Source organism: Bolinopsis microptera, chromosome 4 (genome assembly GCF_026151205.1).
Source record: "Bolinopsis microptera isolate Bmic1 chromosome 4, MBARI_Bmic_1.0, whole genome shotgun sequence".
In the NCBI taxonomy this organism is placed as follows: Eukaryota; Metazoa; Ctenophora; class Tentaculata; order Lobata; family Bolinopsidae; genus Bolinopsis; species Bolinopsis microptera.
Genome location: NC_087075.1, coordinates 13,688,392 through 13,701,416, shown reverse-complemented (window position 1 = coordinate 13,701,416; position 13,025 = coordinate 13,688,392). Strand labels below are relative to the sequence as shown.

The 13,025-nt window shown below is 37.6% G+C and overlaps 1 protein-coding gene across 1 annotated transcript; it reads left to right on the top strand.

The window, feature by feature from the left end:
- The first annotated feature begins 6,891 nt into the window (after positions 1–6,891).
- On the top strand, positions 6,892–12,909 carry LOC134814160 (cathepsin D-like). Its single transcript, XM_063822199.1, has 13 exons — positions 6,892–6,998; positions 8,603–8,747; positions 8,892–9,015; positions 9,181–9,320; positions 9,514–9,586; positions 9,957–10,062; positions 10,359–10,481; positions 10,670–10,731; positions 10,950–11,032; positions 11,237–11,338; positions 11,469–11,532; positions 11,664–11,785; positions 12,891–12,909. The coding sequence occupies exons 1-12, from the start codon at positions 6,934–6,936 to the stop codon at positions 11,759–11,761; spliced, it is 1,185 nt and encodes a 394-aa protein (XP_063678269.1). The 5' UTR covers positions 6,892–6,933; the 3' UTR covers positions 11,762–11,785; positions 12,891–12,909.
- Positions 12,910–13,025: the final 116 nt, after the last annotated feature.

Below are 13,025 nucleotides of genomic sequence, written 5' to 3'. Positions count from 1 at the left end.
CTCTAACTATAGCCCTCTCGCTTGCAGTAGCGCGCGACCGCCGGAAATGACTTGTGGAACAAGCGCGCCCGCAGCGGCGCGAAAGCACCTGGTTAGCTAAATGAACGCGATGTGCCTTGCATTGTAGGATGAAATCCTACTAGCTGACGCCACTCGCAGCTGTGATGTTCGCTGTACGTCAGCGATCGAAATTTATACGCGTATCACCCGTTAAGATGTGCCACCCGACGCGCCACGCAATTTTTCTCGTTGCTCGTCGCACGTCGACGCCCTCATTAAATTTTTGGAGAAAATCGCTCGCCAAAATTTGTTGGACCAGGACGATGTCCTAGCCTGGCAGCTCATTGCGCGGCGCGTCGCAACGAGCTACGTTGTTCGTCGACGTGCGACGAGCAACGAAAAAAATTGTGTGGCGCGTCGAGTGGCACATCTTAACGGGGGATACGCGTATAAATTTCGATCGCTGACGTACAGCGAGCAGCACAGCTGCGAATGGCGTCAGCTAGTAGGATTTCATCCTACAAGGCACATCGCGTTTACCTAGCTAACCAGGTCATTTCCGCCTCCGGCGGTCGCGCGCTACCGCAAGCGAGAGGGCTATAGTTAGAGCAACACATCGCGCCACAAGCCAAATATTTATCAACATCTTGACTAGCTACGCGGTCCTTTTCCGCAATATGCGCTCGCGGCGCTGTGCTCAAAAATTGACGTCGTCAATCAATCAACATCAAGATTTTAGTTTTACATTTGACCTTTATGTCAAAAAATCTTTGAATTTTCAATCGGTGGTCGATGTTACCTGAGGACCTCAGGCTTCGTCCTTACTTCGTCACAGGACGATCGGAGCTCGAAGAGCGTAGAGAGTGCTGGCTGGCGTCGTCCTGTGATGGTCGACGTATTTTTGCTTGCTAAAAACGCTTCCCCATATGAGATAATATGACAAAAATTGTTTTGGTCACGTGACCAGTCAATGACATTGATATTTCGCTGCGGACGGTTTGGTGGAGGGTTAGGGTCAACGTTTATACATTATAGGGTCAAAGTTAGGACTAGAGTTGTACACTATTGACATTGTGAGGGTAATGGTTAAGGTTTATCACTAGCGACCTTTTCATCTGACCACAATATTGCAAAATGCTATGTTGTATGTCACGTGACAAATTTAGCCGAGGGTCGGAAGACGGAGGTCGGAAGTCAGTGGACTCTGTTGGAGTCCGGCGGACTCCGAGCGGAGTCCGCCGAGCTGGCGGACTCCGCCAAGCTCCGCCGGACTCCGCCGGATTCAAGTCTGGCGGAGAGGTCCGGCGGAGTCCGCCAAGCACTCCGCCGGAGTCCGCGGCGGACCAAAGTCCGCCTAGTTGCTTAGTCCGCGGCGGACACTCCGCCGAGCCGCCGCGGAGCCGCTCGGAGTCCGCGGCGGACTTTAAAGTCCGCTCGGAGTCCGCTCGGCTCCGCTCGGAGTCCGCCAAAATGTACTCGAGTCCACTGTAAATACATTTTGGCGGAGCACCGCCGGAGTCCGCTCGGAGTCCGGCGGCTCCGCCGGAGTCCGTTCGGAGTCCGCCCGGAGTCCGGCGGCTCCGCCGCGGACTCGACTCCGCGACGGATAGTGCCCAAAATTGAATCAACTATTTTTGTGCCAACTCATATTATATGTCATAGCGCTGTACTTTACTAATTGCACCAATAAATACAACAATAGCTCAAAAATTTATTCTTATCAGTCTAATTTGCGTTAAACATGATTGGTTTCACTGATTTCTGGGCCACAATATGTCAAATTAGATTCTAATTGTTGCTCTTAATCTGATAATTCTAATGACAGTGACTGCTCCCTATTAATAAAACTAACCGACCAACATTTTCGGTCGAACCCTAAAATTACTAATACCAAATTTAAACCCCACATAACGTGTATAGTCTCCAAATCTTCTCCCTGCTCTCGGACTTTGTTCTTTTGAATGGAACTGTTTGTATACTTTAACAAATAGTGATTTTAACTTAGAGATAAACTGTTATATTATTATATTTTTGTACCACTGTTCACCTAACTTAACGTCTCTCACTGACACCATCGCCCGGCAATCAATTTTGAATTAAAATTTATTAACGATCTGACTACAGACTGGCAATCAATGTTCCCCGTAGCTCAACGGAGGGGGTAATCAGGGCAAGTGTTAATGAAAAATGTACTTGTCCTTCCACAATCCCTTCTGTTGGGTCACACGTTTATTGGGGACTGAGATCGCTAGCGTGTAACTAGACGCAGTATATGCAAAGTAACATAGGTGATAGGTGATAGGTGATAGTGGATAGTGGATAGGCAATATGAAATTAAACAAATCTTAATTTATCCCATGGACTTATCAATTAAGGGCTGATGGTGGTGTCATCGTTTGTCGTACTCAAAACGTTTCGCGGTTGCGAATGCCGGCCCATCGAGGAAAATCTTTTTACTTTGTTTTTTAACCATTATAAAGTGTGATTAGTCGGATATAATACTGAGTTCATACAGTTCCCGAAACGAAAAAGCAAACATTTGATTTTTGTTTCATTGAATCTTTTAAAATGATAAGTGGTTTGGCCAATTACGGAGCTGGTTTGTTCAGTATGAGCAGATCTGGTCTTAATGTGGTATCAAACAGTAGATGCAGTAAAAGTAGCAGTAAAATGAAGAAAGTCCACAGTTCTTTTCTTCCGGAGAGGGTGAGACCATATTGGAACAAACTCCCCTCAGATGTCAAGAATTGTGGGACTGTGTTAAGTTTTAAAATAAGATTAGAGGCTTTAAAAAAAGACTATTTTAAACGGATCTGTAAATGATAGTCATTTTTGGTATGTTTCGGATGAAGTATTAGGAAAGATTGAGGGATTAAATTTAGCTACTATTAAAAAGAAGCACAATAAATATCTTGTATGTGATCCTCATGTTGCTAAAAAACGCTTTATCAACTTATATAGTAGTGGAAAGTATGTAAATTAGATTCATTTTAACTTGGTTGTCTAGGCCAATAGATTTAAGATAATTTTAAAACTTTAGTAAATGTATTTTTGATGATGTGTGATGATGTTTGTGTCATTATATTTTTATTTATGATTTGATTTTTCGGCGACTGAATCGTTGATGGGCCGGCACATATTTGTTGTCGAGTATATAGTGTTGAATACTCATATTAACATGATTATTGATTTAATTTAGGAATTGTATATAAATATCGTTGACCAAGTTTAATTGTCAATGAAAATGCACCCCAGCACTTGGCGCGCGCGGCGGCTTTGAGCTGCCGAATTTTAGCGCGATGCGTTACTATGCCGCGCCGCGCACTCAACGAGGCTTCTCTCTACACAGGCGGGGCTAAGTGCAAAGAAACTGCTGCTCACTGCTGCTCACTGCTGCTCACTGCTGCTCACTGCTGCTCCATTTGTTGTAATGTTTTTAAATACTAAATATCTAAATTTATAAAATTTTTTATCGGAATGAATTAATCGATATTTAATAATTTATTCGGTAGGTTTATCTGGTATTGATATTGATTATATTGATATTGTTATTATTGAACGAAGCTAACTCTAAACATAGTTAATAATACTTCTTTTAAGAAAGGGACTTGGAGTATAAACGACCAAGTTTGCATAAATTTCTACATTCTATCCACCCAAGAACTTTGTATCACGTCGTGACCCCACGGTCGCTTCACCTGTAGCGTCTTCGACGCTACAGTAGGGGGCGGCGCACTTCGTGCGCGGCGGGTCATACAACGTATGACAACAAGAACTCAGGAGGCAAAGGTGGGTGCGTAAACTTTTGGTCTGCACTCTCCGATCCTGTATCACCCTGGATTCTTCTCGACGTATCTTTGTAAAAGGTATATACCTTCTTGTCAATCTCTTGCTACTCCAAGTCCCGCCCCTAAGATATCTGATCTAAAGTTCGTGCTAGTTATATATATAATATGAAATATATTTTTGTCTGCTTTAATTGATACTAAATAAAATTGTTGTTTTCTTGAAATTGTTGTTTTCTTGACTGCTGCTCACTGCTGCTCACTGCTGCACACTGCTACTCACTGCTGCTCACTGCTGCTCACTGCTGTCCACTGCTGCTCACTGCTGCTGTGTCTAGATCGGCGAAATGCGCTACTGTGCCGCGCCGAGCTGAGATGAATTGACATCGTCAATTAAGCTGCCGAAAAGATGCCGCGCGCGTTCAGCGTACGGCATTTCGTTTTTGATTTTACAAAGCAACTTTTAATGATTAATGGAATTATCGGATATTTATTAATTCAATATGTATTGATTCTTCTGTGGAAAATATAAATTGTATTTTACTCAAAAATTGTAATTTACTCACCATTCAAGTGACTCGCGATTTCACATAGCCATGATCCATGTCACAGGGGGGTCTGAAACCAGGTTTTGGATCAAATGCTGCCATTTGTAGTCAAACGTCGCCAACAGTTGCTCTCGTCCAATGAAATCGCTGCATTTTGCAAGTTAGTATGCATAATTGAATTACATATATTCATATGTAGAGCTTGGCTTACATAATACAGCGATCAAACTGGCGACCAAAATATTCATTTGCTCATAACTCTTCAATGAATCGTTTTTACTTATTGGTCACAGGGGGGTCTGAAACCAGGTTTTCGATCAAATGCTGCCATTTGTAGTCAAACGTCGCCAACAGTTGCTCTCGTCCAATGAAATCGCTGCATTTTGCAAGTTAGTATGCATAATTGAATTACATATATTCATATGCGGAGTTTGGCTTACATAATGCAGCGATTTCATTGGACGAGAGCAACTTTTGGCAACGTTTGACTACACATGGCAGCGTTTGATCGAAAACCTGGTTTCAGCTCCCCCTGTGTGGTTACGTCATGGGGGTACATCAATTTTGGTTACTTTTGAACTATTTGTATTCAGTATTGCCTTTTCATTAGGAAATTGACCTGTATGTTCACATAGCCATGTGTATACGCGTACTGCATGACGCGCTTGTTTCACAAGTCCTTAATTTGACAACGCTGGCAGAGCGGCGAATACGTGGGGACCTTATTGAAGCTTTTAAGGTTATTAATGGCTTTACTTGACTGATTATGGTTCAGACTTGTTCAGACCAAGCAGATCAGGTCTTAATCTGGTTTCATCCAATAGATGTAGTAAGAGTGTGACAAAGGTCAAGAATCTTCAGTGTTCTTTTCTTCCAGAGCGGGTTGTTCCTTATTGGAACAAACTCTTGACGGATGTTACTCGTCTAAATTTCTTCGAAGTAGCGCGCGCCGCTTTCTTCTCGAAATGTTGAGAACTGGCCCGATGGCAAGTGCTACGAAGTAGCGCGCGCCGGGCCAGATCATTAACAATGGTCAAAACAAACTCCCTTCGGAGGTGAAGAACTGCTTGACAGTTTTGAGTTTTAAAATTGGATTGGAAAGTTTTAAAAAGAATATGATTTCTAAATGTATTGTAAATGACTTTCATTTTTGGAATGTTTCGAAAGAAGTTTTAACAAGAATTGAAGGTACCAGTTATATCAGTAATAAGGAAAAACACAATGATTATCTGTGGTTCCATCCTTATGTAGCAAAGAAACGTTTTATAAATCTTTACTCCACTGGGAAGTATGAATAAATTAAATTTTGTAATGTTGTTTTTATTCATGATTAATATTTGATAAATTATTACCTTTAAATTTGATGGAGAAATAGTTATTTTTCCATGTAGTGTGATGATACTTTGTAGACATAAGTGATGATGTTATGTCATAATTTTTACTTTACTTTACTTTACTTTACAAGTAGAATATAGCGGCGGTCGCGCGCTACTGCAAGCGAAAGGGCTCTGGTTAGAGCAAACCTGTATGCATTTAAATATGACACAATTGTAATTAAAATTATATTAAATTGCTCTTATTACCGAATAGTTTCCATTTCAGAGATCATGTTCGATTTCTATTTCGGTTTCATATAATAATTCAATTCTACCTTTCAAATAAAATGTCAGATATTCAAAACTATTCTCAAAATCTGTGTACCATGCAAGTTTATTTGTCTTTTTGATATTATTGTTGATCGATTCCAGTACACTACAATTAATGTAGATGTACTGAAGGGGTATCCTTACTGGGCCTGTATTCTATGTTTATGAACATGATAGCCTGAGGTCTTCAGGTAAGGGTATCCCTAAGAAGATTCTCAATCGTTTGGCAGGGCCCCTATGACACCAGAGTGACAAATCCAACCAAGCTTATTGACTTTATCGTCCCTTGTGACTTCATGTAACACATACTATTAAATTATCATAGAAAGACCTGGAGGGTGGAGGGGGATTAATTAAAATATAGAAGTTATATTAAATGAGTATCATTACATCATTACATCTTTAAATAGAAAGATGCAACTTGTTTTCTCTTCTAGACACTAACCTTGTCATTTGTCAATATTATGCAGCAAAAGAATTAAAAATCAATTTCCTTTACATATTTCCAATCAGAATATTGTTCGGTATTACTTGATATTGACTGTTGATATTTTTTAGTTGATCAATACATGCTACAGCTGTAAATAACTGCATTTTGTAGCAGATTGTTTTCGTATTTTGACTTTGTTATTCATTCTAGAAATGTTTGTTAGTTACTTCTCTGAGACTAGTATCACTCTCTTGGTGATCAAGGATTTTTAATCAAAGAATTATGGAAAAGAAATTCACTGATAATTTTGCATTATGCAAAATTTTGGCTTATGTTTGGATGGAACTTAGGATTTGTTTGGACAGGATGTTTTGGTCCCTTTGTAGACACTGTTGTTGCAACTTGAAGTACCGGGGGTGTAGATCCTTCCCTTTCACAATTTGTAAGGGCTGTAAGAGTAAAATTAAAAGTAACTAACCTTGCCGATGGCAGATTGTTTTACTATAACAATAATTTAGGTTTAAATGCTGACACTAAAAGGAGCCGTAGTGCTTCTAAATCTTTTGGTACTAATCAGCTCCCTGAAGAGGTTTGTGATATAGAACATCGATTGTGATCTTGTACATTCAGTGAAACCTTTTAGAATTACTCTCAATGAAACAAGAAATTTTCAATGAAACAAGAAATTTAATTTTAGCACATTTTACAGAATAAAAAGATGTAAAACAATTCATAAAATATAATGCCCATTTGGTGTATGACTTTGTGTCCTTGACTGCTTGTTTGGTTTTGGAAGGACAGGTAACTAACGGGGCAAGGAATGCGCGTGCCTGGGAGCTTTTGCACACACCAAAACGCTAGTTCAGTTAAGTTTTTAGAGACAAGGCTCACATTAGGACTATACGAAAAATTGTTAGCAGACATTAGGGGTTCTGTTTAAAGTTTTTACTATCTAGGTTGCAGTCTTGTTGTGACAAAAAGTCTACACTAAAACATGCTTGATTTTATATTGTGTAGTTCAAGGATTAAAAATGCACCTTCAAGGTGGATATTGGAGAGCAGGCGAAAGATTATGGCTTAAATTTATCAATGGTTATAATAAGCTATAAATATTTTAAACTATAAAATGCTAATTAAAAATTTCTTTATACTTCATTCTCAAATTAAAATTAAAAAATTCAAAAATATACATTCATTTTATTAAAACTTTCTCACACGTACTTTACTCACAGGACAAGACTTGGAAAACAGTAGCCTAGGGTAATTTAATTTAGATGTGTGTGACCAGCCAGTTATAATGTTTGGAAAATAATATTTGTGCAGTCAAAGTCTTTTACGGTCCAATCAAGCAGGGCGTGGTTATGTTGATTAGCTAGTAGCGCACGTTTTAGCTTTCCTCGCAAGCACATTACACTAGTAGTAAAATCAGTCATTCTGAAGTTTGGGGTTAAGATGTTAAAAATTTTGGTTGATCTAGTGTTGTGATTGTCAGGTGGGTCTGCCTGACAGATTAGAAGGCAGGGTTTCCTTGATGAACATGTGTAACCCTCATGTAAGGATATTGAAGCACGGAATTTCATTATCTTGTAGAGCTCGAGGTAACTGTGGTATGTATATAGATTTTGTATAGCTAGAATATTATTATGCTTGAATATCGGTTTGGTGTGCTCTTTTATGAAGAATTTTTGGTCTAGTTTCTGGTGTCCTATAGGCCTAGTACGTGCACAAGTCTTAAATTTATCAAGGTACGCCAGTCTATCACTCTGCCCTAGAAATGTGGTCACTCACAAGACTATGGTCTAGATTAAGGAAAACTTGTAACCTATTTGAATATCAGGTTATTCATTCCCAAAACCTGCTAACCCTTCTTGGATATCTGCTTGTTAGGTGCATCTGCCTTATTTAGTCACGTTATATTTTACAGTTTTTATCTCCTGTTTTCTGAACAGTTTCTTGTTCCACCTCCGTCTAAGGCAAAGATGCACACTCTCGTTAATTTAAGTATCATTTACAGCTGTGCATAAGGGTTAAATTTAAATTATTTAACCTTTTGGTGCTGTATAAAAATAACATTATTTTATTATTATTATTTATTCCCTAAAATACTGAGCATTTTGTGCCAAAATTAGAAGAAAACAAAACTGAAGAAAACAGCAACAGCATTTGAGTTCAATGCATATTTCATTCTTTCAGATGGGAATTACATCCCATTGAGTCGGTCGCACATGAGTTAGATGCACAAGGATATGGCAGTGTTGTAGAGCAGTATGAGACAATTGTTCATGATTTCATTCGCAGTGGTGGCAGTATCGATATAATTCTCAATAACTACATGAATGTAAGTGTATGACCATCTTCACCATCTAAACTTTCATGCACCATAGAATAAAATTTTATTGATTTAGGAAATATTTTAAATATCTATCTTCGAGATTTCATGGTGTCTTATATTTTGTTAATCATTTAGAATTACTATTTTCAGGCCCAGTATTATGGATCTATCACAATTGGGACCCCACCACAGAAATTTAATGTTTTGTTTGATACTGGTTCTTCCAATCTCTGGGTTCCTAGTAGTGAATGTGCTCTCTACAACATTGCCTGCAGTATGTTATTGCTTTGTATTATCCATTCCGATATTATATAATATCAATATAACTAGCCGTTGCACTGTGGAACAGAAGATGCTTATGTTTTGCTAAATTTTGGATATCCAACGATTTGGTGATAAATGATAAATAAATTTTTGATTTATCAAAAGATAATTTCAGGAATTCACAATCGTTATACAGCATCAAAGTCCTCCACATATCATGCCAATGGAACAGAATTTGCTATTCGCTACGGAACCGGTGCTCTTTCTGGGTACATCAGCAATGACAACGTTGACTTTGGTGGAATCAGTGTTAAAGTTAGTTAAGCTGCTGTGTGGTTATTGATCTGTAATCATCACTGCACAGTGCACATGTATCTGCAAATATAACTTCTTATATCTTTATATATAATAATGTTTTTCTGATTCGTCTTAGGCTATCTGTTGAGATAATAGTTGATCATATTTCTTATACCTATCTTACAATTTATTACTACGAAATCAATTACAGGGGCAAGGGTTTGGTGAGGCAATTAAAGAGCCTGGTATCACATTCGTCACAGCCAAGTTTGATGGAATTTTGGGTAAGCCAAACTTCTTTGTCTTTTTATATGTAATTATATTTGAGTGATAAATTAACCTGTCCAGATCCTTACATAATTATTTATAAATTGATTTAGATTTACATTCCGATGATTCTCCATTTATCAAAACTTTCTTTTGTAATAGAACTTTCAGTACCTCAATTGTGTCTTGTGCAATCCTCAGTGACCTTGATTGATGGTTATTAGAAAAAGATTTAGTCAAAACAGTGAAATTTGAGTCGCGGAAAGCTGAAATCTGAAAATGTCCTACCGGTACTCCAGTAGGACATTTCAAAATATTCATTCCTTCAAAGATATACGTAGATTTGGGGAACAATCAATAAAATCCTGGTGACAGTTTTTCCTACAGGAATGGGCTATCCCACAATTGCTGTTGCTGGAGTGGTTCCTCCCTTCAACAATATGATTGCACAGAACTTAGTTGAAGAACCTGTATTTAGCTTCTGGCTCAACAGGTATGTAATGATAGAATAGTGATATTATCTTGCCTGTTTAAGTTTATTCCTTACTTGTGTACACCAAGAATAAATGCAGAAGCCGACACTTTTGCCAGTTTTAACTTGGTGCAAACTTAATTCTTAAAGAGTAGCTGTGATAAGTGAATATCTTTTACCATCAAGATATATATTTCAGATGAAAGTGTTTTTAAGGTTGAATTATTTTAAACAGCATCCATCATATAAAGTTCCATATATAATATATAACCGATAAATTACTGCAAACAATTTATTTATTTATATTTATTATTTAGAACAGCTGGTAATGTGAATGGAGGAGAGCTACACCTGGGAGGAAAGGATCAAGCTTACTTCTCAGGAGACATTGTTTATCTTCCAGTGACACGTGGTGCTTACTGGCAGTTTGCCATGGACAGGTAGGAAACCTTCTGTAACTGTGGACTGTGGTGGATTTTACTATTTCACTCTCTTTGCAGTTCTCACTTATATGGCAATTCTTATTTTACCTTATGCAATTATCGATTAGGTGAATGTTAAAGTGATTGTTGTCATTGATCACACTCAATCGTAATTTTACTGTTCCTGATAACGCAATATTTTGCAGCATACAGATTGGAGATACAGAAATCGGGTGCAGTGGAGGCTGTCAGGCTATTGCTGATACAGGTTAGAATTTAGTTGATGCATCATCATTATAAATTGTATATATTTCTCTGATGTTGTTAAGAAATTCAGTATAATGATCATGATCTGAAAGTTTGATGTTGGCTTATATTATTAGAGGTTGCCCGTTGCCAGAAACTATTATAACTATTGAATAGCCGAACTTTTACTACCATTGTAAATGGTAGTTTTTAATCGTCAAACTGACCATAACCCGTTAGGAACAAGCCTGATTGTTGGACCCAAGGAGGATGTGAAGAATATTGCACTGAAATTGGGCGGTCACCCTCTACCTCGCGGATTGGTTAGTTTTAACACTACAAAATTATTAGGTGATACAAATAATCTAGTTTACAGTAACCGGTACTAATTTATGATAGTTTTTGGGGTGAAACATCCGTATCTCTATTCTCTATACTAATTTTATCATTATATCTGGAATTAAAATAAAACACTAAAGTACATCTAGATTAAATTACTTGAATTTACCCTGCATTTCCTATTTCAGTTCTTTGTGGACTGCGCTAAAGTTCCCTTCATGCCTGATCTGGTGTTTGTCCTGAAGGGTAAGAAGTTCTCAGTACCTCCACAGTCCTACATTATTGGAGAGGTAAGTGTGAAATATGGAGAACACTGGTGGGTTGTACATACCGCATTAAGTATTGAAATTGATTTTATGATTGATTAAAGTACTGAAATTATTAAATTATATAATTTATTAGATAATTAATAACTTTCAGTCGGCGGGTGGAGCGAATTTCTGTATCATTGGAATGATTGGAATGGATATCCCCCCACCAGCAGGTATTTCATTATAAAATGCTGAAATAATAATTTAAGATGTTAATAATTATCAGGGACTTATTATTGTATTTGACAGTTATTAGGCCACCTTAATTGTTTCAAAGTTCTAAACTAATTCCACTCAATTGCAGGTCCGCTTTGGATTCTTGGTGACATTTTCCACGGAGAATTCTACACGATCTACGATTTTGGTAAAAATCGCGTAGGTTTCGCAAAGTCCGTCAAATAAACAAGTAAACAGTCAGTTACGGTATAGGGTAAGGCACGTAATTTTGTCAGGGTACCTAATTTTGTCATTTTGCTCTGAAAAACTGCCTCGGCTCGGAATTTCAGCTTGAAAGAAAAGGTTTGTGTATAAAAAGAAAGCTTAGACTTTGCTGAAACTGCTCCTACAAAGTTTAAGTTTCTAGCTCTTTTGCATCTGTGTCAAAAATGAAGGCGAAACTGTTAACCCGAAAAATAAATAAGATCCTTAAAGTTTTCTTAAGGAATTTTCAAAATTTTGATTTATTGCTATTTCAAAAGTAATTGAGCTAGCTTCATGCCATTGCATATTTCAAATATCTTCTACAGCAGAAGTATACGTACAAATTTTCAAGTCTCTAGCGCAATTATTGTTCAAGTAACAGAGGGTGACAAAATTAGGTTCGATTTTGCCAAAAGTACCTAATTTTGTCAAAAAAATCGACCTTTCTCAAATTTCTTGTAAATCACAGATTGTGTTGAAAATGGCCTTATACAACTATTCTGAAGTTTTTTTGCCCATAGGATATGTATAAGGCACTTATAATAGCATTTAAACACTTATAATAGCATATTTTCGCCGAGAAATATACTGTAATTCTGGGTTTTAAAGAGCTATTGGTAAATATAGTTTCGTGAATCAGTAACCAATATTGATTCATGCTTCATAGAAAGTTTTCAAGATGCCAGTGGTTTCAGGGGCATTTGGGGGCTATTTTCCAAGATTAGATACCCAAAAAGTGTCATCTTTTCATCAAGCTACAAAACTATGAAAACATCATATCTTTGGGATTTTTGAGGTCAATGTTGGTAAAAAAGCGCTCGAATGATGCATCCAGGTAGTCTAAAATACCGAGAAACGGTTAATTTTTGCACAATCTTCAAGTGACAAAATTAGGTTCGGGGTGACAAAATTAAGTAAAGTCACCTAATTTTGTCATTTTTTCAAAATAATTTTTTTGAACATCTTCAACACCAGCAATTTCGATCATTTTTGTGTTAGAACTTGCCTAGACTGTCTACTATAACATGGTGGAGGTTTCATCTAAATCGGAATTTCAGACGAGGTTAAAACCCATGGTTTATATCAGGCAGTCGGAAAATTGCCAAAAAATCTGGAAAAGAGAAATGTTGTCATAATTTGATATTGTAGTTTTTGTAATTTAACAGAGTTACACTGTACTTAATATCAATATTCTGTTTAAAAAAACTTTGAGACATCTTCTTGCATGAGTTGAGGTACGTGACCG

Coding starts and splice junctions, on each gene's coding strand:
- LOC134814160 (XM_063822199.1), top strand. CDS start 6,934: ATGCTGACACTAAAAGGAGCCGTAGTGCTTCTAAATCTTTTGGTACTA. Junction 9,016..9,180: donor TCTCTACAACATTGCCTGCA/GTATGTTATTGC, acceptor AGATAATTTCAG/GAATTCACAATCGTTATACA. Junction 9,321..9,513: donor TTGGTGGAATCAGTGTTAAA/GTTAGTTAAGCT, acceptor AATCAATTACAG/GGGCAAGGGTTTGGTGAGGC.